At 43.8% G+C, this 26,752-nt stretch overlaps 1 protein-coding gene across 1 annotated transcript in view; it reads left to right on the top strand.

Annotated features, from left to right (window-relative positions):
- The window catches only part of LOC116463753 (unconventional myosin-Ie), a 231,182-nt gene that overhangs the window by 176,328 nt on the left and 28,102 nt on the right, over nucleotides 1-26,752 (top strand). Inside the window, exons 17-22 of the mRNA XM_032147009.2 lie at nucleotides 555-661; nucleotides 7,681-7,779; nucleotides 17,405-17,549; nucleotides 21,688-21,802; nucleotides 22,013-22,182; nucleotides 23,906-24,051. Of these exons, the coding sequence (XP_032002900.1) occupies nucleotides 555-661; nucleotides 7,681-7,779; nucleotides 17,405-17,549; nucleotides 21,688-21,802; nucleotides 22,013-22,182; nucleotides 23,906-24,051 (782 nt within the window). The remainder of the gene's footprint in view (nucleotides 1-554; nucleotides 662-7,680; nucleotides 7,780-17,404; nucleotides 17,550-21,687; nucleotides 21,803-22,012; nucleotides 22,183-23,905; nucleotides 24,052-26,752) is intronic.

Here is a 26,752-nt window from a genome sequence, read left to right as displayed (position 1 = left end):
TTTATAAATTCTCAGATTTTTATGAATCTCCCATTCTTTAACTGTGAATTTTCATCACTTTAGCAAAGTGATTCTTCATTAGTTGGATTGCCAGAAAAGAGAATGTAGGGGATTTGATGATTTATCCTTACAAATAATTTTGGGGGGAAAAAAGTTAATGAGAACAATATATCTTCAAAGGCCCTCCATCAGTATAAAATGAACTTAGTTTGTTAACTGACATGCTTGATTGTACCACATGAAAATCATTTTGTATGTGAAGATTTATTGGGATTTTTGTTTTTTGTTGTTGTTCTATTTTATTAACTATACTAAAAATGCCTAGTTGCTTTTGAAGATTGAATTTCAAACCCATTTAGGAGTGATAAAATCATCATAAAAGTCGGCAAAGCTTTCGGAAAGTTTAGTAGACCTGACTTAAGCTTAACGAGCAAATTGTCATGAAGATTAATTCCTAGCTATATATTTCTACAATAGAGTTTTACAAGTCCCCTTTGAAATTTGGTCTTCTTTAGAGAAAGTTCCATGATTCTGATACTGCTCTTCCTTTCTAGAAACAAGCCAATGACCTTGTGAGCACCCTGATGAAATGTACGCCCCACTACATTCGCTGCATCAAGCCAAACGAAACCAAGAAGCCCAGAGACTGGGAGGAAAGCAGGTATGGGCGGAAACCAGCTTAGGTGGGGCCGGGACCTTTTTCCCTCTGCTCAAGGTGAGCCGCCCTCCATCACAGGCAGGAGAAGTGTCAATTGCCCGCACATGTCTTTGTCATGCCCTTGTGTCTTAACTTCTTCAGGACAAAAGCTATATACTGTTTCCCCTCCATGTCATTTCCTAAAATGTTAGCAGTGCCATTCATTTCAGCATTAGCAGTTTATAATGTTGATCTTGGCTAGTCTGGGGGCAGATGGAAAAAAAACAAAACATAACCTCATACCGCAGCGTCATGATGGTTTTAAAATCAGTTTGAGGTTCTCTGTAGACATTCTTAGTACACCCAGCCCCTGATCGGGACCCACAGGATGTGGCCTAGAATGCTTAGCTTGGGATGGAAAGTGGAGGGTGTAAGAGCTGGTGGAAATACAATCCAGCATTTGCTGTGCCTCATGAAGACACCAGGGACACGCTGGAGGCTCCGGCATTCCCCCTAAGCACCGCACTGATGAGAAGAACGACTCTGGGAGGAAAGATGTCAAAGGGAAATGTGGAGCACAAGAATTCAGCAGACCCTTTCTGCCCTGACTTCCAAGGAAGCCCGCGCCACTGTTCCTCCCACAACTAGCATTTAGGGAAGTGGCCTGGGCAGGAGGAAATGCCGGCATTGAGTAGGAGCCTGTTAAGGTGCTGGCTAGAGAGTATGAATTTTGTGGCCCACTGGGGGACCCAGACACACATTGTTCAGAGGCCTGATCCCACTGTCCATAGAAGCATGGGAAGGAGGGCTGGGGAGAGACTTAAACTACAGAGAGGACCGCAGCCATCGTCACCTAGTATCAGTCCCAGGATGGGAGCCTACCAGAATTGCTACCTCTTGTCTTCTCTCTTGGACAAAAGAAGATAGGCTCTTTTAGGTGTCGAGTGAAGAACTCCAGGTTTAGCTTCCACAGGAAGACAAGGACTAAAATTCCTAGCTGCCGATGATTATCTCCTGCGAGGGACAGGTGTGCCCATTTTCCATCCTGCCAGCAAGATCCTAAACATGGCAGCCAGATGATGCCTGATCGTTTACAGGAGGAAACAGATCCATAGTAAGAAAAACATGTAGGTCAAACATTTACTGTCTGAAAGTTCGTTCTATTTAATATTGAATACTTCAGCATGCAGTCTAAGTCTGTTCTCTCCTCTGAAGAAGCCAGGCTGCTTGGATGTAGGAGCTGCCATCTTTTCAGCCCACTATGTTTCTGAATAATCTCATCCATAGGTGCATATGCTTAAGGATTTTTTTTTTTTTTTTTTTTTTGGAGAGAGAGTCTCGCTCCGTCACCCAGGCTGGAGTGCAGCAGCATGATCTTGGTTCACTGCAACCTCTGCCTCCCGGTTTCAAGTGATTCCCTTGCCTCAGCCTCTTGAGTAGTTGAGATTACAGGTGCCCACCACCACACCCGGCTACTTTTTATATTTTTAGTAGAGGTGGGGTTTCACCATCTTGACCAGGCTGGTCTTGAACTCCTGACCTCGTGATCCACCTGCCTCGGCCTCCCAAAGTGCTGGAATTACAGGTTTGAGTCACCATCCCCGACCCCTTAAGGCATCTTTTCTACTGAATCTCTGAAATTTTTCAATTTAATGTAGTCAGATTCCTTCTACATTATTGTCCATTAATGATGTTCAGGCCCTGATGAGGAGCTCATACTTCCTAAGGTGACTGGCTCTTCTTTGGTTAGTTCTTACTTTAGGAGGCTGTACAGTCCTTCTCTAGGTCGCTTTTATCCTAATCCCAGGTTTTCGATCTGCGATAAGAATCATTCTCATTACTTTGCCACTGGACAGCTTTTCTGTCAGTTCGAGGTGACCATCATGTTTCCCTTGAATCTTCTCTTCTACAGGTTAATGCCTCTCAGTTCCCTCAAGAGTTTCTCTGGGACATGAAATATAAGCATTCCCCCATCTTAGCCCTTCTCTTGGATGTACTTAATTTGGCCTCTGCTTTTCTGAAATGTATAGTTCCACTTCTCCTTTCAGACTAAGAGGGTAGCAGCATTGTAACCTCTTCCCATCTAAAGATGTAAAATGCTTACACCCAGGAGTTTGAGGCTGCAGTGAGCCATGACTGAGCCACTGCACTCCAGCCCAGGTGTTATAGAGTGAGACCCCAAGTCAATCAATCAATCAATCAATCATATAGAAAACATCTTGTTTTGCTCTGTTACATTGGTTCCCATACTTGAGCCTGCCTCAGAATCCCCAGGAGGCCTTGTTAAAGCTGAGATTGCTGGGCTCCATCCGGAGTTTCTGATGCAGTGGGTCTCAAGTGGGGCCCATGAATGTGCATCTTGAAAATCTTGCCGAAGGTTCTGGTGATGATGGCCCAGGCACTGCACTTTGAGAATCACTGATCTAGAGCAAAGAACTAGACTGGAATTTGGAAGACCTGTGTCCTGGTGCTGACGAGACTCTTCATCTCCTTAGCCCTCAGTTCCTTCCTCTTAAGAGGGTCCATCTAGAATAGGATCTCCTTCAGTCTGACAGAATGAAGGCTTCCAGACAGTGGCTGTCAGTCTGCCTCTGTCTCTGTCACTTTTACACTCACCTCTCACACATACCCACACTTGTACATCCCACCCACACATACATCCACATGTACACACACACAATAGAACAGTGATATTAAATCAATATCCCAATATGATTACTCCAACCAAATCTTTAGTCAACCTTAGAAATAAACCATGAGAGTCTTGGAAGCAGAGGTATTGCCAAAGGGGGCCTTAGCCCACGTTCCCCCATTTCAAACTCTATCCACCTGCTCTTCTCAGCAAATACTCTTAAATGAAAACATCTCACTTGCCCTGCAAATGCAGTACCTCCCCTAGCACACCCTCCTCTAGCCCACGTAGATAGTTCTGCTGAAAGCCCCTCTAAAATAGAAATTTTGCAACAGCTGCTTGGAAGTTCACCAACTCTGATGCTACCTTCTTGTAAAAATCCAACATAATTCATTGGAATATCAGAAAATGGAGAAATTAAATGAGTGGTACATTTTATTCAGTAAATCTTCATAGGATGAGGATGGTATTTTCTCTCTTTTTTTTTTTTAATGATTCCCCTTTGAATTGCAGCAAAGAATTTTATGACATGCATTCAAATAAACTGGTTTTAAGAAGTTCAAGGTATTAGTTGGTCGAGCGTTGATTTATAATTCCAGTAAGATCGCTTTCTGGGATTCCACCCTTAATCCTGGTTTGGGTTTATTGTGTAACAGATGGTTTCACTCCTTCCATGAGTCAGGAGTGTTGGGGTCCGTGAAAGGGCAGTGTGCTTTGCTGGCTGGGATTACACACCCGGTTGAAGCTCCTGGTGAAGAGAGTTACTCATTCCACAAGTTTATGGGGTGTGGGGTTTTTCTTTTCCTGTTGCAAATGCGTTTTGTTTGGCTTCTGGCAAAGTTGCTTGCCCTGGATTCTGAATTGCTGCCTTGCAGAGTTCTGTAGCCCTGATCAATGTGAGTAAATGGCCAGGGACAGTCTTGGAAAAAGACTCCCTCTGCAAGACGGAGTTAGCATAGCCTAGAGAACAACTGGGCATTGTCTGACCAATGCCTACTGAGGAGGTGACAGTGCTCCAGGAATATGCAAAAATCAACTTGTGTCCCTTTGATAACCCCAAATTTTAAACATTTACAGGACTTGCTAGACTGATTGCTACCAGAAAATTTCCTGATGGTGGAAGTTATAATGAATGAAACAATTTTTAACATGAGGAATATTACTTCCTATGTGATTCATGGGAGAGGAACGTTTCTGCTTGAATTAATGGGTGATGCATTCCCTGCCTCGAAAGCTTGGTGTGAAGCCAGTATTTATGAAAAGTACTTTAAAATGAGCAGAACCTTTAAATGAAGAGCTTCATGCATTTTTGTCACTAGAGAGAAGGCCAGTGCCGAGTTTTAGATTTGGAGGATGAGAGAAAAGAAAATTAATTATTTTTAAATTTAATTACCTTTTTAATTGACATGACATTTCTTTCTCTCTCTCTCTCTCTCTTCTCTGTCTCTGTCTCTGTCTGTCTGACTTATATGGGCAAAGGTGGATATTTAGTAGAGACGGGGTTTCACTGTGTTGGCCAGGCAGGTCTCGAACTCCTTACCTCATGATTCGCCCCCCTCGGCCTCCCAAAGTGCTGGGATTACAAGCATGAGCCGCTGTGCCCAGCTTAACTCTTTGCACAAAGAGGCTTTTTAAAAGTTAATAATCTTAGAGGAATCAACATTTCTGGCTCTTGGCTCTGTAAGACCTATCAAACTGGAGACTGTTAAACACCGCTCCCATTGCGACCTCATCCTTCCCATCAGCCAAGGTTGCACTCCCACTTCAAGCTTCATCTGTCCCCCTCCTCCTGTCCCACAGCACCCTGCCACTGGCCTTTCCTATCCTTGTGCCTTTGCTTTCACAGCCCTCTGCCTTGTCCTGTGCACCTCATGGATTCAACTCACCCCTCCAGGCCCAAGCACATCACAGTGCTCCTGAGAGTCCCTGTGCTGTGAGAAATCCATTTCCTTCTCTATTATCCTATCCTGGTTGACATATTGTAGCTGGGAATGCATGACAATAATAACAGCTTTACATCGCTTGTGCTATGAACTAAGTGCTTTCCATAGAAGGTACTCATCTAGAAATAAAGAATTTATGCCACCCTTCCCGTTTTTACAGAAGAGGAAACTGAGAGGCATAGAGAAGTTGCATCATGGCAGGGCCAGTGGCACAGCAGGAATGCAGCACCAGAACCTGGCTCCTAACCGCTGTGCTGCCTGCATGGGCTCCAGCAGGAATCATAGCATTGTCCTTTTTTGGTGACCCTAGCATGTTGCAATAGGGACTGTGTGTGACTGGCCCACAGTAGACATCCGCAAGTATGAGGCTTAATTGGAAATGGTGGTTTTTGTGAGAGCCTTACTGGGAAGACAGCTGTTGGGAACCTGTGTGACATCGGAATGAGGATGCTTCTGATTGTCTTTTCAGCTCAGCAGCTCCTGAAAGGCCCATTTTGCTGAGCACATTAGCCCCATTATCAGCACAGATATCCCCAAATGTACCAAACAGGGAGTGTGAGGAGTTACCTCCCTACTGCAGCACAATCCTGACATTCCATCTTCAAAAGAGAGAGACCTTACTTTTTATGTCTAATTTGCCTCAAATACCATGTTTCCAAGTGTCTGTGTTCAACCAGCTTGCGTAGCACGCAGCCCAGGCCCAATTTATCTTCCCAGAGTGGATGATCTGAAGCAAGTGTTCAGGATCTGTCGGCATCCAGAACACTGTGTTTCCCAGCAAGTGGTGGGTTTTCACAAGGCACATGTCCGTGCTCCACCTTAGACCCAGCAGGCCTACTAAAATAGCATCCCCAAGGTGCAGGCCTACTAAAACAGCATCCCCAAGGTGTGGGGCATGGGGCATCTTCTGGTATGAAAATCCTCGTGTGTGAGAATATTAATAGTTCTTTACATCCATTTTTTCAAAAGACATTGCTAGATTTTTACTATTAAGAAACCAGGATGGGCCAGGCATGGTGGATCACCTGAGGCCAGGAGTTCGAGACCAGCCTGGCCGACATACCGAAACCCCGTCTCTACGAAAAAATACAAAAAATTACCCAGGCACGGTGGCACATGCCTGTAATTCCAGCTACTCGAGACGCTGAGGCAGGAGAATCTCTTGGACCCACGAGGCAGAGGTTGCAGAGAGCCGAGATTTTGCCACTGCACTCCAGCCTGGATGACAAAGCGAGACTCTGTCTCGAAAGAAAGGAAAGGAAAGAGAAAGGGAAAGAAAGAAAGAAAAGGGAAGGGAAAGGGAAGGGAAAGGAAAGGAAGAGACCACGCCGAGTACAGTGGCTCATGCCTGTAATCCCAGAACTTTGGGAGGCCAAAGCAGGCAGATAATTGAGTTCAGGAGTTTGAGACCAGCCTGGGCAAAGTGGCGAAACCCTGTCTTTCCAAAAAATAAAACATTAGCCAGATGTGGTGGTGCATGCTTGTAGTCCCAACTGCTCAGGAGCCTGAAATAGGAGGATCACCTGAGCCTGGGGAAGTCAAGGCCGCAGTGAGATATCACATCACTACACTCTAGCCTGGATGACAAAGTGAGACCCTGTATCAAAAAAAAAAAAAAAAATTCTTGTAAGAAAGAAGAAATCAACTAAAACTATAATTTAGATATATTTTAGACCATTTTTAATGTACACACTTGAAATTAGTAGTTTTAAATGCCCTTTTGTAACTTGTATTAGAAAAGCCTAGAAGTGTAGTTCCATTAAGTCATAATCAATAATAAAATTTAAGTTCAAAAACAAAACCAGCATTAGCATCATTTAATTCAAAAGTTAAAAGTTCTTTCCTTTAGCCTTCTGATAAATCTCCGGTATTTTTGTTCATACTCTAGGTGATAGTTAGATGGGTCTTTGTGTTACTATTATTCTTTGAAATAGATACGTAATGCCCTGTTATTTAATTGCTGTATTTTTATTTATTTATTTTATTTCTGAGATGAAGTCTCACTCTGTCATGCAGGCTGGAGTGCAGTGGTGCAATCTCAGCTCACTGCAGCCTCTGCCTCCTGGGTTCAAGTGATTTTCCTGCCTCAGCCTCCCGAGTTGCTGGGACTACAGGTACACACCACTATGCCCGGCTAATTTTTGTATTTTTAATAGAGACAGGGTTTCACCATGTTGGCCAGGCTGGTCTTGAACTCCTGACCTCAGGTGATCTACCCACCTCAGCCTCCCAAAGTGCTGGAATTAGAGGTGTGAGCCACTGTGCCCAGCCTAATTGCTGTATTTCAATATTTTAAAATTAGCGTTATGTCATCTGAGAGGTCAGCTCAGTGTTTGAACACTATAAATTGTAGTCTTTTGAATATGTTTCCCTACAGCTTGGAACTGGGGGCTTGGGGGTTGGCTGGTAAGAACACGGGTGAAAGGATTATCCAGTAATGTCCAGGCCCCATTTTCTCCTTTGCACAGGGTAAAGCATCAAGTTGAATATTTGGGTCTGAAAGAGAACATTCGAGTGAGAAGAGCTGGCTATGCCTATCGGCGCATCTTCCAAAAATTCCTACAGAGGTAATGAACTAGTGACTCTGGCCTTTTTTAAAACAGGTTTATTGAGCTATAATTCAAATCTATACAATTCACCCACTTCAAATGTATGAGTCAATGGCTTTTAACATATTCACAGAGTTGTGCAACTATCACCACCATTAATTTTAGGACATTTTCTTACCCTGAAAAGAAATCATACTTCCCTTTGTTGTCAACCCCCAATTCTCCCCTTGCCTCTGGGCCCAGCCAGTCACTTATCTACCTTCTGTCTATAGATTTGCCTATGCTTTTCATAGCAATGGAATCATATATGTGTCCTCTGTGACTGGCTTCTTTCACTGAACATAAGATTCATCCATGTTGTTGCACTTTCACGCCTCCTTCCTGTTGATTGCAGAATAATATTCCATTGTGTGGATATACCGCAGTTTACTTATTCATTCATCAGTTGATAAACATCAGTTGTTTCCACTTCTTGGCTATTATGAATAATGCTGCTATGAAAATCTGTGTACAAGTTTTTATGTGGTCATATTTCATTTCTTTTGGGTGTATGCTTCAAAGTGCAATTGCTTAGTCATATGGTAACTCTGCATTTAACCTTTGAGAGGAACTGCCTGATTGTTTTCTGAAGTGGCTGCACCATTTTACATTTTATATTTTATAGCAGTATTATTTTACATTTTATAGCAGTATTTGAGGCTTCCAATTTATCTAAATCCTTGCCAACATAAGTTATTTTCTAACCATCCTTGTGAGTGTGGAGTGGTATTTCATGATGGTTTTGATTTGCATTTCCCAGATGGCAAATTATATTGAGGATTTTTTCATGTGCCTATTAGCCATTTGTATTTCCTCTTTGGAAAAATGTCGGTGAGGCCCTTTGCCATTTTTTAATTGGGTGTTTTGTCTTTTTATCATTGCATTGTAATAACAATTCTTTTACTGTTATTTATTGTAGAATAAATCAGTAGCCATAAGTATTCATTAGGCTGTCTGTTTAGTGTAACACATAAGTTCAAGAATTCTTGATAATTGTGCCACAGGAAGGGCGGAGGTTTAACTTGACTGAATAAATTAACACTATGAAGACAATTTCAGGAAAATGTTTAACCCACTTAAGACAATAAGCTTAAAATATTTAACCTCAAAAATTTTGTACAATCCATGTATAAATTTAAACTTATTTTTATATATCCCTTAACATGTATTTGGCAGGACCTATACTTAAATTGTTCTTATTTTGTGTTGTTTGTAAAAGGATAAAATGTGGTACCCTTAAAATGTTACATCACTCTGATTTCTCTAATGATTCTGTAGCGTTCCCCTGTATTTCCACATCTATTTAATTTCCTTTAAGGAATAGGGAAACAAAAAAGAAGTAAGCCAAATTTAGTGTTTTATTTATTTATTTAGAGACAAGGTCTTGCTCCATTACTCAGGAGTGCAGTGGTGCAATCATAACTTACTGCATCCTTGAACTCCTGGGCTCAAGCCATTCTCTCCCACCTCAGTCTGCAAGTAGCTAGTACTACAGGCATGCGTCACCATGCCCAGATGACTTTTTACTTTTCGTAGAGACAGGGTCTCACTATGTTGCCCCAGCTGCTCTCAAGTGATCCTCCCACCTCAACCTCCCAAAGTGTTGGGATTATCAGCACGAGCGACCACACCAGGTCAAATTGAGCGTTTTAATCAGAAACAATTACATCTTCCTGATATATTATGCAGGGGCTGGATATAATTTTTTTTTAAATTCAGATTATATATAACAAAGAACTAGTAGACTGAAGAAGTAGTTAATTACTGTCTTTGGAATCTAGTATTTCTAATAAGACAGTTCTTATTTAGGGCTGTTGTTTCTTCTGCTATGAGATTAGGACAGCTGACTCACCATTTAGAGGTTTTAAAAAAGTGCTAATCATTCTGTGTAATAAAGCCTCAGAAACTCAGTCCCCCACATTTGAGTTTCCTAATAACTTTGGAGGTGAGTTAGACTAGGAACAAGGTTTACCCTCTTTGTTCTCTGAATTAAAGACGTCAGTACACCTATAGTGTAAGCAGGACTATGTGAAAGAAATATTTAGGAAGTTGAGAAAATATATTTGTAGAGCTTTTGCATCACATAGCACCACCCATTTGCTGACACACAATGAGATGTTAGTTATGAGACTTCCTTAAACAGATCAGTAACACTAGCTCAGAAGAGGGTTTCTCAGCCTCAGACACTGACATTTTAGGCTGGAAGATTCTTTGCTGTAGAGTCTGTCCTGTGTATTGTGGGATGTTTAGCAGCCTTCTTGGCCTCCACCCACTAGATGCCAGTAGTGTACCTTCCTCTGAGTTGTGACATCCAAAAGTGTATCCAGACATTGACTGATGTTCCCCCTACAAGGCACAGTCAGTTGAGGAACTTTGGCTTAGATAATCATTTTTAAATTTTATTTATTTATTTATTTATTTTAGAGATAAGGTCTCCCTTGGTTGCCCAGGCTGGTCTTGAACTCTTGAGCTCAAGCAGTCCTCCTGCCTTAGCCTCCCAAAGTGCTGGGATTACAGGCATCAGCTACCATGCCCAGCCCCAAAATACCCTTTTTTAATTAGGAGGGGCCAGGCACGGTGGCTCACGCCTATAATCCCAGCACTTTGGGAGGCTGAGGCGGGCATATCACCTGAGGTCAGGAGTTTGAGACCAGCCTGGCCAACATGGTGAAACCTGTCTCTACTAAAAATACAAAAATTAGCCAGGTGCAGTGGCACCCATCTGTTATCCCAGCTACTTGGGAGGCTGAGGCAGGAGAATCGCTTGAACCAGGGAGATGGAGGTTGCAGTGAGCTGGCATGGCGCCACTGCACTCCAGCCTGGGCGACAGAGCGAGACTCCATCTCAAAAAAAAATTCCACGCAGCAAAGGAAACAATCAACAAAATGAAGAGACCACCCAAAAATGGGAGAAAATATTTGCAAACCTTCCATCTGACAAGGGATTAATAACCAGAATATAGAAGGAGCTCAAACAACTGTGTGGGAAAAAAATCTAATAATCCAATCAAAAAATGAGCAAAAGATCTCAAGAGACATTTCTCAAAAAAAAAGACATGCTGATGGCAGGCAGGCATATGAAAACGTGTTCAATATCATTGATGATCAGAGAAAGGCAAAATAAAACTACAGTGCGATATCTCACCCCAGTTAAAATGGCTTTTACCCAAAAGACAGGCAATACCAAATGCTGGCGAGAATGTGGAGAAAGGGAACCATCGTATGCCGTGGAATGTAAATTATTATAAACTACTATGGGGAACAGTTTGGAAGTTCCTCCAGAAACTAAAAATAGAGCTACCATATGATCCAGCAAGCCCACTCCTAGGTATAGAGCCAAAAGAAAGGAAATCAGGATATCAAAGAGATATCTTCACTCCTATGTTTATGGCAGCACTATTCACAATAGCCAAGATTTGGAAGCAGTCTGCATCCATCAACAGACAAATGGATAAAGAAAATGTGATACAGGCTGGGTGTGGTGGCTCACGCCTGTAATCCCAGCACTTTGGGAGGTCAAGGTGGGCAGATCACTTGAGATCACGAGTTCAAGATCAGCCTGGCCAACATGGTGAAACCCTGTCTCTACTAAAAATACAAAACTTAGCCTAGTGTGGTGGCCCATGCCTGTAATGCCAGCTACCTGGGAGGCTGAGGCGGGAAAATTACTTGAACCCGGGAGGCAGACGCTGCAATGAGCAAAGATTGTGCCACTGTACTACATACAACCTAGGCAAGTGGAGCAAGACCCTGTCTCAAAAAAAAAAAGAAAAAAGAAAATGTGATACACATACACAGTGGAGTACTATTCAGGCATAAAAAATAATGAGATCCAAGCCAGGTGCGGTGGCTCCTACCTGTAATCCCGGAACTTTGGGAGGCCAAGGTGTGTGGATCACTTGAGGTCAGGAGTTTGAGACCAGCCTGGCCAACATGGTGAAACCTCATCCCTACTAAAAATACCAAAATTAGCCAGGCGTGGTGGCACACACCTGTAATTCCAGCTACTTGGGAGGCTGAGGTGGAAGGATTCCTGGAACCCAAGGCGGAGGTTGCAGTGAGCCGAGATTACACCACTGCCCTCAAGCCTGGGTGACAGAGCAAGATTCCATCTCAAAAAAAGAATGACATCCTGTCATTTGCAACAACACGATGGAATTGGAGATCATTATGTTAAGTGAAACAAGCCAGGCACAGAAAGAAAAACATCGCATGTTCTCACTTATTTGTGGGAGCTAAAAATTAAAATAATTGAGCTCATCAAGATAGAGAATAAAATGATGGTTACCAGAGGCTGGGAAGGGTAGTGGGGGGAGGGGAAGGGAAGTGGAGATGGTTAATACATACAAAAAACGAGAAAGAATGAATAAGACCTAGTGTTTGCTAGCACAACTGAGTGACTATAGTCAAAAATAATTTAATTGTACATTTTAAAACAACTAAAAGAGTATAATTGGATTTCGTATAGCACAAAGAATAAATGCTTGAGGAGATGGACACCCCATTTTCCATGATGTGATTTTTACACGTTGAATGCCTGTATCAAAACATCTCATGCAATAAGTAAAAAAGAAAAAAAAAATCTCATGCAACCCATAAATATATATACCTACTATGTATCCACCAAAAAAGAAAAAAAAAAACACAACTCATCAGTCCAGGTGCAGTGGCTCATGCCTGTAATCCCAGAACATTGGGAGGCTGAGGCAGGAGGGTTACTCGAGCCCAGGAGGTCAAGGCTACAGTGAGTTAGCCTGGGTGACAGAGCAAGACCGTGTCTCAAGAAAACAAGAAAAAAAAAAAAACCTGATCAAACCTTTTTTAATCTATTCTGGGTTTTTTTTGTTTGTTTGTTTTTTGAGAAACCAGTTCTGAAAGACCTCCTTCTTTCTACATTGTTTTAAAAACCAACCAACGAACCAAACTGACTTGCATAAACAATGCTGGGAGTGCTGCCATCTCAGGAGAGCAAGAAGTCTATGCACTCTTTTTCTCGTCTAAGGCAGGGGTCCCCAACTCCCGGCAGGGGACCAGTACTGGTCTGTGGCCTGTTAGGAACTGGGCCGTACAGCAGGAGGTGAGCAGCGGGCCAGCGAGCATTACCGCCTGAGCCCCACCTCCTGTCAGATCAGCGGCGGCATTAGATTCTCATAGGAGCACAAACCCTATTGTGAACTGCACGTGCGAGGGATCTAGCATGTGTGCTCCTTTTGAGAATCTAATGCCTGATGACCTGAGGTGGAAGAGTTTCATCCCAAAACCATCCCCACGACCCTGTCCATAGAAAAATTATCTTCCATGAATCCTGGTGCCAAAAAGGTTGGCTGGTATAAGGGACCCTGTGATACGTACATGAGCTGTGAACTGACTCTGTTGATTATCCGGATCTGTCTCGAGTGCCATGCTAGCTTCATGATTCCATGCTTGGTACTTTATGCTGTGCTGCACTCTGAGTAGGCATTTTGTGAAATTTGTTATGCCTTTTATGTTGAGGAACTTTCATTGAAATGCTTGTATCCTTGGATGCCTCCCTTCTTAGCTCTCTGCTGTAAGCTTTTCCTTTCAGAACAGACAAATAGCATTGTCTCTGTTGTCAAAAAGTAGGCTCTTGTATTGTTGTCATACTTTTCTTAGTTTGAGAATACTGGGGCTGGGCGAGGTGGCTCAACGCCTATAATCGCAGCACTTTGGGAGGCCGCAGTGGGCAGATCACCTCAGATCAGGAGTTCAGGACCAGCCTGACCAAAATGGTGAAACCCCGCCTCTACTAAAAATACAAAAATTAGCCAGGCATGGTGCCAGGTGCCTGTAGTCCCAGCTACTTAGAAGGCTGAGGCAGGAGAATCACTTGAACCTGGGAGGCGCAGGTTGCAGTGAACCAAGACTGTGCCACTGCACTCCAGCCTGGGCGACAAGAGTGGAACGCCATCGCAAAAAAAAATAAATAATAGTGGGAGGAGAATCAAAGTTTGGAAAGAAATTATTTTTCTATAAAAAGGACATTTTCAGTCCCCCACCCTATATTTCAAAACTGTTATTGAAGCAGTCCACTCAAAAGTGGCTTGAAGTCCCAGTATATCTGTGGGCGGGAGTATTTCTCTGGAGAGAACACAATTTTCCATAAGACGCATGAGTCTGGGATCTTGGTCATGCAGAATTCATCCAGAGTCCACTGCCAACTGTCTCATCCTATGATGCTCTATAAGTAGTTGAACCATCTCATAACTTTATTTTCTCCAAAGGTGAGAGGAAAGGCTTTGTTCATAAAATTGCTTTCTAGGTGTCCACAGAAAGGCTGCCAAATGAGAAACAGAAAGTAAAAGCCTGAAGGGAAAGGATATATTAATACCCAGCACAACTATCCACATCTGCATATATTATACACCTTCCCTAGAAAGGAAGTTCACAGGCCTAAACAGAGCCATGGCTCACAGACTACCCAGAGCATAGTGTTTGCTTAGGAAATATTCTGTGCGTTTAGTGTGTGGTCATTTCCTCTCTGGAAAATCCTTTATATTTATGAAAACCATCCCTCTTGACTGAATATTGGAGAGGAAAAATCAAAAGATGCCTTAATTCCCCCATGGGTGGGCCCCATGCTCTTGAAGTATGTCCTGTGCTACTTGAAGCAGTAGTAGGAAGAACCCATTTACACCATCTCCCCACTACAACTTTTATGCCTTTAGAAAGTGTTAAAAAACTGTTAGAAATAGCAGCCATGTTGTGTCTTGGAAAATAAGTTCTCCAGAAAACACCTCTCTGAGCTAGGCAATGTGTGTTTCTTTCTGTGGTTGGCAGAAATAAGCCCAAATACAGATTCTGATGCTTAGGAGGAAGAATGTGGTAGAAACATAACAGACTTGCAAAGTTTATCTTGTAGCATGATTTACACTTCCTCACAAGCATGCTTCCTCTGACCTTAGCCTCTCAGAATGCGGGGATGATAAAGGGATGCCTCATCAGCAAAGGCGTTCCACTTCATGGGCAAGAGAGAAGAAAGAATAGGAAGCCCAGGAAAGCACAGAGTGGTAGAGAGCATCCTCCTGGCTGCCAGGATGTTTGTGTCCTCTGAGGTCAGAAACATCCTTAATCTCAAGTGCCAGCAGCTGGGAGTCCCTGGGGTCCGAGCTGCATTTCCTCTGAGAAGGAAACATGGAATCAGTGATCCAAGAGATAACAAGAGCAGGGAACAGAATTCCAGGCAGAAAGAGGAGCTGGCACGAAGGCCTTGAGAGGAAATATTAGGATATTTGAGTCTTAAACTGAAAATGTGTGATGAAAGGAATGTAAGCTATTATTGCCATCTGTCCAAAATTATCACAGGCCCCAATTAGGCAGGGGCACCATTGCCCGGTACAACCTGTTCCCACGAGTATATCCTAGAGAAAGAGAGTGGCCTGGGTACACTTGGTAGGAGAACATGGATCGTTGGTTTATGTCCTGGTCTCCAGTGCGATCCCAAAGGATGGGGTGAGGATGTATCAGGCTTCATGGAAGCAAAGGAAGCCCCAGGCAATTCCCATGTATTGCCAAGACCCTCACCACTGGAGGGCTTGTCAGGATAAGGGAGAGAAAGTCTCTGCAAGGTTCGTTACCATTAAAAAAAAAAAGAGAGAGAGAGAAACGCAGCATTAATTTTGTAGGAAAAAATGTGAATTGCCATAAAGACCCATTTCCAGTTGCGTGATAAATATACTTTAGTTTATAATTTTAGGTTACATCAAGCCAAGCAAAACTGTACTCTTAGAAGCTTGTCACCTTGAAAGTCTATAGTCTTTTCCTTCTCACTTCTACCCTCCATGAACTTACTGCCTCACCCAGTTAGATTCCCAGCACCTACTCATTTTCACTAACTCCCCCAATCACATCTAGAAAGGTTCTGCTATTAGTCATTTATGTGTAGCTTAATTTGTTTTAATTAACATCATTATACCATATATGAAAGTTATTCATGCTAATGTGTGACTTCCACTAGGCATTTTCATTTTTAAGCTTTTTATCTCTAATTAGGGAATAGGAGGATTTACCTCTCCAGGAAGTTTATGATATTATCAGGCAAGATGCAGACATTTGAGAGGAGCAGAGAAGGCTCCTAAAATCACCTTAGTCCCAACCAGCTGGCAGGGCCACTCAAGGTTCCCTTCTCCCTTGGCTGGCATAAATCAGTCTAATCCTGATAGTAGTTTCTGGGAACAAATGAGGGCCCTGGCTTCGCTCAAGGCCTGGGAGCCTATTGCCTGTGCCCTGGATGTGCTCTCACGTGGGCCACGCCCTCCAACTTCACACCCACACATACCCATGATGATTCTGTCCGTATTTGACAAACCGTAATGTGCTTGTCTCTCCTTGACTATATCAGCCTCTGACATAATAGTAATGTTTCTAACATAGGCATGTATAGTAGACTGGATAATCTTTAAAAGAAATATTTAAATGTGAGCCAGTCCATGGCTTTTTTACAGTGCCATCATGAAAGAGACAGAAAGGGATTCAAATCCCATCTCTGACCCTTAATAGCTAAGTAGCCTTGGGCAAGTCATAATTTGCCTCTGTCTCCTACTCTGCAAAATGGAAAACCAATCTGATCAGGTTGCTGTAGGAGTAAGAGCTTCAATCACAGCACCTCATGCAGAGAGGGCACCCAGCCGCATTAGCCAGGAATGTTCATTATGACTACTATGTGCCAGGCATGGTTTAAGGCTCTGGATGTACAGCAGGAGCCACACGGATGTGACATCCAGTCTCCTGGAGCTCTCACCTTCATGCAGGAGGCATAAATTAACCAAATAAACACCACCGTGAATATAACTACAAATTAGAGTACATGCTCTGAAGGAAAAATAGTACTTGCTATGAGAGAAACTAACAAGAGAGCAGTTTTTGATTTTTGGTCCAAGAAGGCCTGTCTGAGAGTGTCACTGAAGGTGAGACACCCAAGCGGGAGCCAGCCAAGTGATGAGTTTGGGGAGCAGCACACCAGTAGAGGGAAGAGCAGGGGCAGAGGTGCCGAGGAAGGAAAGGGCATGGTGGGCATGAAGAAGAGGCCATTCTAGAAGAAATGCAGCAAGCCAAAGAGAGTGAAGAGGCGAGGTTGGAGAACAGCCGAGGACCAGATCCCAAGGGCCTCATGACCCACATGCACAGAATTTCAAAGGTGAAAGTTGATACACAGTTGTCATAATAGCTGCTTAGCAGGAGCTTTATAAAACTTTCTGCATTAAGTGTTAAATGCCCTGAACAAATCAGGGGAGATTATTATTGAGACAAGGCCGTTTGATTTTTGCCTAAAGAGCACCCCTGGTGGCCTTCCACAATGCTATTTTCAGACAGTGGTAGAAAGAGTACGCAGGTTTTCACCAGGGTGTTGACGTGGGAATGCTGGGAAAGGGAAGAAGCAGGAGGCAGCTCGGGAATGAGCATCCCAGACTCGAGGTTTTTGCAGTCATCGCAGTCCACGCCTGAGCCTTCGAACGCTGGTAAATAGATGATCAGTAATTTTGCAGCACTGGGCACCTTGAGAGCGGAGCTCTTGCTGCCTTGCCTGGGTAGAAAACTGGTGTGGTCCCGCCCAAGTCTGATTCTCTTCTCCCCAATGTCCCCACAGGTATGCCATTCTGACCAAAGCCACCTGGCCTTCTTGGCAGGGAGACGAGAAGCAAGGCGTCCTGCACCTGCTGCAGTCGGTCAACATGGACAGCGACCAGTTCCAGCTGGGGAGGAGTAAAGTGTTCATCAAAGCCCCCGAGTCTGTGAGTGCTTGGCTGGCTCTCCACTCTTTTCCCTCCCGCGGGGCCCCCGCCAGCCCTGCTCCACCCCTCAGCTGGCTTCTTTTTCTCATTCTTCGCTTTATGCCATCAATGTTGTCTGCTCAAAGAAGGCTTCCCTCCCTTCCCGGTCTAAGCGGGTCCTTCCCTAAACACCTGCTCTCCACAGCCCATCACCGCCCAGTTCATTTCCTGCAGAGCACTGAGCAGGTAGAAAAAGGGGCATCAGAGAGTGGCTCCTTCCTTGGTGACTGTCTCGCTTCTCTCTAGCTGCTACACCCCTTGAGGGCAGGGACTCTTTGTTCCATATGTCTTTACATACCCAAAGCCTCACACAGAAAATGCTCAATAGTTACTTAGTCTCTAGGAGTGTCTAAGCTAAAGAGGGACTTCAGTGTCCTACCCATGGTTAGTTGACACCAAGCCAGTTATACACAGGCTCAGGATTCCTCCTGGAAGATGCAGCAGAGTGCCGGGTGGGAATTCCCAGGATTGTACCTAGAAGGCCATGGGGGAGCCTAGAAAGGACTGTGAGGGGGAAAATAGGTGGGAGGAGAAATCTCTGGTTTATAGAACATAATACTTACCAGTAAGGCATTCATCATACACATTTACAATTCACAAACAGTCTGCTACAGCTTCATTTAGAGACACTTATTTCTTTCCTGATGAGAGTGTGGTCAGTGAGCCCCATGAATGTCCACAGGAAGTTCTGTTCAGTTCTTCTGCCCAGTTTGCTCCAGGGCCGTGGATAAAGACATTCATTCCTTTTTAAGCTGGAGAAACTGCTGGAACCGAGGTTCAGCATCATCATTTCTCGAGGCTCCCTTAACCTTCACAAGACCCCGTTTCAAGAGTCAGTGATGAACTTGGCAGAAATCAGTCATCAGACCAAGGGGAAATCGTATGGGAACTCACAGTAAAAAGGGAAGCGTTTGACTTCAGGCAGATCCCAGTCTTGCCATTAGTTTTCTTCTCCTCTAAGGGCCACTGTTCTGCCTGCCTCGTAGGATCAGCCCGAGACTCAGAAATGATAATGGCTATAACTGAATGGCTTTGTGAGACATCAAGATTATTAAATAAATAAGCGGCACACAGAGATGGAACCCATTTTTGACACATATGTGGTAGCATTTTTCTACTTTGAGTTATTTGTAGCTTCACAAGAATTTTCATTTCCAAATATAAAGTGAAAATGTTGTGTCATTCGCCATTAAGCAACCCACAGAACAGTTCCTGTTCTTTCTAAAATGGGATGGAGTGATTTATCGGTACAATGCAGAACTCCTTGTTTCATACCCGCTGTTACTTTTCAACTTGTGAGATTTTCATATATAATTAAAACAGCCTCAATATTTGTAATACTTTTTTTTCTGATTCAGTTGCGTTGGAGGGGCTTATATTCAAAATCAAGATTTATTTTTGGCTGTCCTTTTCCTTGCCTTACACTCAATTGTGTTATTACCATTATTTGACTCTCCTTTCCCCCATCTTTGACACATGCACTCACACATGCACACCATCACCTCCGCTCTCTCCCCTGCCCCAAACGCATACATCCCCATCTAGCCCTGACAGCAAATACTTTCACAAAAGTTGGTTTTTAAAATCTGGCTGGGCACAGTGGCTCATGCCTGTAATCTCAACACTTTGGGAGGCTGAGTTGGGAAGATGACTTGAGGCCAGGAGTTCAAGACTGGGCAAGTCAGACCTCATCGCTACAAAAAAATTTAAAATTAGCTGGGTGTGGTGGTACACGCCTGTTGTCCTAGCTACTCAGGAGGCTGAGGTTGGAGGATCACTTGAGCCCAGGAGTTCAAGGTTACAGTGAGCTATGATTGTACCACTGCAGTCCAGCCTGGGCAACAGATCGAGAAAGACCCTTTCTCTTTAAAAAAAAAAAAAAAAAGAAAAGGAAAAAGAAAACCTACCATGTGGTTTTACCTTAATAGTAAATGTGCTGAATATACAAAATTACCTATTTGCTTTAAGAACCCACATCATAGCCACGCACGGTGGCTCACGCCTGTAATCCCAGCACTTTGGGAGGCTGAGGCCGGCAGATCACGAGGTCAGGAGATCAAGACCATCCTGGCTAACACGGTGAAACCCCGTCTCTACTAAAAATACAAAAAAAATTAGCCGGGCGTGGTGGCGGGCGCCCGTAGTCCCAGCTACTCGGGAGGCTGAGGCAGGAGAATGGCGTGAACCCGGGAGGCAGAGCTTGCAGTGGGCCGAGATTGCACCACTGCACTCCAGCCTGGGTAACAGAGCAAGACTCTGCCTCGGAAAAAAAAAAAAAAAAAAAAAAACCCCCATCAGACACCATAGGGTTTGTTTTCGTTTTGTGTTACATGTATCCATGTCTTTGGCTTTTCTCATTTAAGGTTGTTTCGTGTGTTTTTCTGTTGTCGTTGTTTGGTTTGGTTTGGTTTTTATTCTCTCCTCATCTGTGTTATCAAGGTTTTTTCTTGAACCTCCCTAATTTCTAACCTCCTGGGCTTTTAAAAAGAAATCTAAAATCCAGCGAATCTTTGAGATAGTCTCTAGGAAGTTGGGAATTGTTTGCCTCTTCATCCTTTCTCTGAGTCACAAGTGTATTTTCTGTGATACGCCCAAAATAGTTCTGGGAAAGAAGAAGGAAACAAGACTTACTCAGAAACCCAATACACAAGATAAGAAATATCAATGGATATTCTTACAACAGGCAACTGCAGGGCTCAGATTTTAAACATTCTGTCCAGTTGCTAATCCATGCATTCCACTTGGGGTTTAGAAATCTGTCCTTATGCCTATTGTTTACGGCACTGAAGCCTGGGGAATTACGTGGCCCCTCCCCTGGTGTTTGGAGTTTGGGATGTTGTTTCTGCACAGATGGAGCTGTGAGAAGGAGAGAAGTTGAGTGGCAGGAGAGGATAGGTCTGGCTCCCAAGCATGCACCCAGATAAACAGAGACAACAAATGAAGCCCAGCTGCCTTCAAACCACACTGGCTTGTTTACTTCTGGAACATTTTTGCAGTGACTGTTCATCATCTTTACTTTGGATTTTTATTGGTTGATTTTATTTTTTTCCTAGAGAGTCATGTAAGCCACTCTCAGGGTAGATGAGAAGGTTTCCTACCATTTTACAAGTGGATCACATGCAGATTTACAGAGAAAGCTTTGCATGTCTAAATGAGGAGGAGCCTGGCAGAGCCTGAAAGACCTAGGTTCACTTTCTAGCCCCACCCATTCTTAGTTCCAATGTTCTCATCTGTAAAATGGAGATGACAGAGTATGCGGCTCATGTGGCTGTAGAGGCGTTGAATGAAACTGTGTGGAAATCATCTAGGGTGACTTCTGCCCCATAGTGGGCACTCAGCTCACTATAGCTGTTTGCTTCACCTTCATCATTCCAAAGCCTGGTTGAGGCGCAGCTGTCAGCATTCATTGGTAAAATGGCCCGACTCTCAAGACCTGCTAGAGGCTGATGTGGCCCCTAAACAGCCCCAGCCCTTCTGGGCAAATCCAAGTCCTCATTAGCACACCTCACGTCCAGCTCCAGTCACTGTGGTTATTATCCTCTGCTCCGCTGCTCCTTGGTGAATCCTGAGATTGGTGAATCCTGAGACAGGAAGTCTATATTTTCTTGGAACTGAAAGTAGGGCAGCCCTCCTTCCACAGCAGCACAAGCCCAGCTCCTGCAGAAACTGGAAAATTCTGTTTAGAGGCTGCATGCCGAAATGCTGCACCGAACAACAGCAACAGCCTCCACCCACTCACTTGATCTGGCTTCCTAATAATATACTCTGGATCAAGGTGGGGAATAAGTAGAGAAGCATTGAATCGCTCATTTGATTCTCACAGGGACTGTAGCAAGGCAGGGCAAGGTCCAACTGAATACACTCAGATTCTCCTATTTCCCATTGTTTTCCACTAAAAGAAAAAAAGGTATAGGTCATTTTATAGTGAGAATAAACAACATGCCACAGTAAGCGTTTCACATATTTGTTCATGAATCAGAGAAGCTGCTTCCCGTGCGTGTCATTGTCTAAACTGAGTGTCCCTGGAATAACAAGAAAAGTGTTGTTCAGGGATTGGGGCTTGGGGCTTGGCTCACATTTGTCTTCCTTCCATTCACAGCTATTTCTTTTAGAAGAGATGAGAGAGAGAAAGTATGATGGATATGCTCGAGTGATACAGAAATCATGGAGGAAATTCGTGGCCCGGAAGAAATACGTTCAAATGAGAGAAGAAGGTATTTTAGCAATTTTGTTTCATTCATTTTAACAAATCTGAAGAGTAAATTGGAGCTTAAATGAAGTTCTAAGTTCCATTTTATTTTGCATGTAATGTCACGCTAAAAATATTGCATCATTTAGAGTTTCTTTGTATATTTCCACAGTATTTTCCTCCCTTTTCTGACTGACTTATCCTTCTTCCATCTTTACCCTCTTGGGAATTGTAGCCTCAGACCTCTTATTGAACAAGAAGGAGAGAAGGAGAAACAGTATTAACAGGAACTTTATAGGGGATTATATTGGGATGGAAGAGCACCCAGAACTCCAGCAGTTTGTGGGAAAGAGGGAGAAGATTGATTTTGCAGACACAGTCACCAAGTATGACAGGAGGTTCAAGGTACGTGCTAACTGCCCGCCTCTGAGATCACCAAACAGATTCCTTGTTTTTTTTTTTAATAACTGGTTATTTTGCTTTTGTTGTTACCAAAGCAGAATGTGTTCGTTGTAGAAAAATTTAGAGAAAATACAGATAAACCAAAAGAAAAACAGGCACCTATGCCCAGAAACAATCACAGTTAACATGCTGTGTATATCCGTATCTTTCAGAATGTTTTTATGAAAACATACATTTGCATATTCAGTTTTACAAAAAATGAGATACGTATTACATGCTGTTTTATGTCCTGAAGTGGTTGTTTGTTTGTTTGTTTGTTTTTTAAATAATGCCAGGGAGAATTTTCGATAGTAATACAGATGGCAGTGTAAGTTATTTTACATGGCTGCGTAGTATTCCATTTGACAGATGCCTTATCATTTTTAACCAATTTCTCATGAATCAATTTTTAGTGAGTTTGTTTTTTTTACTATCATAATTTCAATGAGCATCTTTTCACTCATCTTTGTGTATCTGTCTCCTAATATTTTTAGAAGAAATTGATAGGAGTGAAATTGTTGAATCAAAGATTCAGAATATCAAGTAATATTGCAGAGTATCCTCATCCATTTTCCCAGAGTGGCTGATAAGTAAGGCTTTTCTAGCCACAGGAGGAACTGTTGATTTTTTCCCCTCCTACTTTAGATACCTTTTGATAAAGTCTTGGTCCTAATAGAAAAATCTGAAGCTTCAGAACCTCATGGACCCATTAAGAGCTTTTGGTTTTTTGCCAGGGGCAGGAAGGTCAAGAAAAAAATTTAATGAAATAAACAATGGAAGCATGATGTTGTTTTGCTAAAACCAAACCATTCCTTGCAACCTGTGCATGGCACCAGCTGCTGTGACGGCAGCTCTGGATGCACACAGGGGTGCTTAGCTCTCGCAGTGGTACTCATTATAAAGTGGTTACCCACAGATTCCCGAGTAGATTTATATTAGATTATTGAGAATTATCATTCAAATGACAATATATCAGTGTTTTAAAAAGAAAATTTTATGAACTCCCAAGAAAATGTATGAAGACACTGCCCCCTGTTTAGAAACATGCTATACAGCATCCTTGGTAAGTTCACCACAGGTGTTGGTGACTTTCCCTTTACACCTGCTGTCCTGATATATCAGGCGACTCCATATGAGTTTGCCAGTTTTTAAGTCAAAAAGAGTCAAATGTCATCATTTTTTACATGTCATCCTAATAATCATGAACAATGCCCTCTTTCACTGTCATGGGGCCCGGTCATGTGATGAATGGAATGGCCATCTCATTGGTAGTGAAGATTGACTGTCCAAGGCAGCTTCCCACTGTCCTGGTAACAGCGGTCTGCCATGTGAATCATTGTCATCACATTGACCATGTCTGTCCACCCATTTCTGAGAAGGAGTCTTGCTCTGTCACCCAGGCTGGAGTGCAATGGCGCAATCTCGGCTCACTGCAACCTCCACCTCCCAGGTTAAAGCGATTCTCCTGCCTCAGCCTCCCAAGTAGCTGGGATTACAGGCACCCACCACCACACCCAGCTTATTTTTGTATTTTCAGTAGAGATGGGGTTTCACCATGTTGGTCAGGCTGGTCTCAAACTCCTGACCTCAGGTGATTCACCCACGTCGGCCTCCCAAAGTACTGGGATTACAGGTATGAGCCACCATGCCTGGCCTGTCCAGCTTCTTAAAGCTCCTCTCCTTACAGGGTGTAAAGCGAGACCTGCTTCTTACCCCAAAGTGCTTGTACTTAATTGGACGAGAAAAAGTCAAACAGGGCCCAGACAAGGGCCTGGTGAAAGAAGTCCTGAAGCGGAAAATTGAGATAGAACGGATCTTGTCTGTGTCCCTCAGGTGAGTGGTGGAGGCGCAGAGGCAGGATTGCCCCTTCTCGCCTCAGCATCATGGTCTGCTGTTCCAAACAGCCGGGAGGAAGACCGGGCTGGGCTCCCCAGCTGTCAAAATCATGATCAAGAGAATGGAATTTCCCTTCGTCCCAAAGGGAAGACTCCCTAGTCTCAGCGAGTCTTGATATGTCAGGAAGAAGGTACCAAGAAAAGGTGGCCTCCAGACAGCTCCTCTAATCAAGGGGGACCCAGCTCTATTGTAACCGTAACATGTTAGAAATGAACCCGGTATATGGAACACCTCAGAGAATAATTTCTCTTGTTGCAGTGGAGCCAAGGATTCAGAGCCCTGTCCCCCAGTCCACCTCTCCCAGGTTGGAGGCCTCACCCATTTCCCTGAGCAGAGGGTCCTGAAAGGGAAGTTTCTTTGGGACTTCCTTAGGGAGTGCAAGTTGGTCTCCATTCTCTGTAGCTCTGGAGTCATCGCGAGATGCTCTCTTCGCTCCAGTTCTCAGGCAGTGGGGAGTGGTGTTTGCTTCCATAAGGCCTCAGGAAGGGCCCTTGCTCTTCCCGGCAGCACCTTGGCTTCCTCTCGGCAGAAGGGCTCCTCTGCCGGCTGTCAGCATCTCCTCCATCAGTGGGACCTAGGCTAGGAGTTCTTAGCATAGGAGGGCTTCCCATGCTAAGAAGTCCTCCCATGCCAAGAACTCCCAGAGTAGGAGTCCTCCCATGCTAAGTCCTCCCGAAGTCCTCACATGGTAAGAACTCCTAGACTAAGTTCCACTGACACAGGAAATTCTCGCAATCCATGAAGACTAAGAATGGAAGAAAGTCCTCTGTGAGCCCCATAGCTTCCTCCAAGAATCGTGTCCCTGGGCCTCTGAGGCTAACACTACTTTAGTCAGGAAAAGCTTTGGGCCTTTGCTTTAGAGATGTTCTGCTCTCACGTGAACATGGAATTGGGACGCCTGTCAAACTCTTACTCCACACAGAAGACAAAACTGCTGCGCTCAGGAAAAAGCAGGGGTTTTATGTACTCAGGCGTCGGATGGACGCTGGAAATCCTAGCACCAGTCTGATAATCCAAAACAGATTTCTAGTTGCATCCATTCTTGCCTGTGTCTCTGTGGTTTCTGATTCTGTTCCTAATTTCCCTGGATAAAGGGCCAGGCGGTGCAGTCCAGTTAAGTATTTAAAACATGCCAACTCAGGATGTGGTAAAGTTGCTAAGCAGATGAGTCCACAGTGTCCATTTTGCAGCCCCACCTCAGGTAGGTTTCAAGGCTATTGGTTTTTTTTTTTAAAAACAAAGCTCTAGGCACTGACTGATTTTCTGAAGGTCTTCCTGAACATTCAGCTCATTGGCTGGGTCCCAACCTGAGCGGGGCAGTGCCTGCTGGCCACACTCTTCCTGGCTAGCTGGGCCCTGAGGCTGCCGTGGAAACCCGACAGGAAGCTCCTTCTTTGTTTGTCATTGCATGGGGACCTGCCATGCCTGGACTAAGCCAGGTTGGCCACAACGTGCTTGGCAGGCACCGCAGGTGAAAGTCAAGGAACCACAGCTCTAGGGCATGTGTAGTCACTGTGCTGAGAGTGACTTGTTCTTTCTGTTATTGCCCAGGTCTGTCTTCAGTCCCTGAGACCCCTGGTGGAATGCTCATGACTGGGACCATAGATTATCCTAATTGAGCTACATTTGTGTGGTTCTTTTGTTTTGTTTTGTTTTGTTTAGACAGAGTCTCGCTCTGTCACCCAGGCTGGAGTGCAGTGGCATGATCTCAGCTCACTGCAACTTCTGCCTCCCGGGTCCAAGTGATTCTCCTGCCTCAGGCTCCCGAGTAGCTGGGATTACAGGCCTGCGCCACCACCCCTGGCTAATGTTTATATTTTTAGTAGAGACAAGGTTTCACCATGTTGGCCAGGCTCGTCTTGAACTCCCGACTTCAAGTAATCCACTAATCTCGGCCTCCCAAAGTGCTGGGATTAGAGGCATGAGCCACTGTGCCTGGCCTTGAGCTACACTTATATCAAGCACTTTGACACTTACTATCTTATTGATAAGTCCTTGAGGGGGTTGTCAACCAGGGACTGTAGGGACTGTTCACACTCAAATTCCTTCCTTTTATTGTTTTTTGTTTGTTTGTTGTCTTACAGCCTCAGGGGATATAATCTCTCATGGTAGCACCAGCTTCTTTGTCTTCTTCCTCTTCAGTATTCATCATCTGGAAGGTTCTTTTCTTGTGGTCTTTCCTTTTTAAAGGCTGTAGTAAAATGAGGTACTTAGCCTAAAAGTTTTTCTGACTCTAAGGAAAAAAAAAGAAAGTGTGAGTCATTTGAACTTGTGATGTCTGCGTATTGCAGTCACTGAACCTCACACTTGCCAAGATGAATAATAGTGTCCCCTCATTTCTTTATACTTGAGTTAGGCCAGTAATCAGAACCAAGTTAGGAAAGCAACCAGAGGGTGATGTGTGTGCAGAATCGAACCCAGAGTGGAAATTAATTCTGGTACCAGACTACTGAACATGCATGTGTGTTCTCAAAATACTTTAGTACTGGCATAGAGAAAGATTTTAACAGTTGTCTTGTACTTCAGGAAAAAAGCTGCAACAGCTGTATGTGTTTTTAAGAATTTCTGAGAATGACCTGTTGACTCTTGGCTGGAATGATGTCAACATATGGCCTCCTAGTTAAGATTTATCAAAGCA

Source organism: Hylobates moloch, unplaced genomic scaffold (assembly GCF_009828535.3).
Source record: "Hylobates moloch isolate HMO894 unplaced genomic scaffold, HMol_V3 SCAFFOLD_58, whole genome shotgun sequence".
NCBI lineage: Eukaryota > Metazoa > Chordata > Mammalia > Primates > Hylobatidae > Hylobates > Hylobates moloch.
Note: the sequence above shows the minus strand (reverse complement) of the source record. Positions and strands in the feature narration are given on the sequence as shown.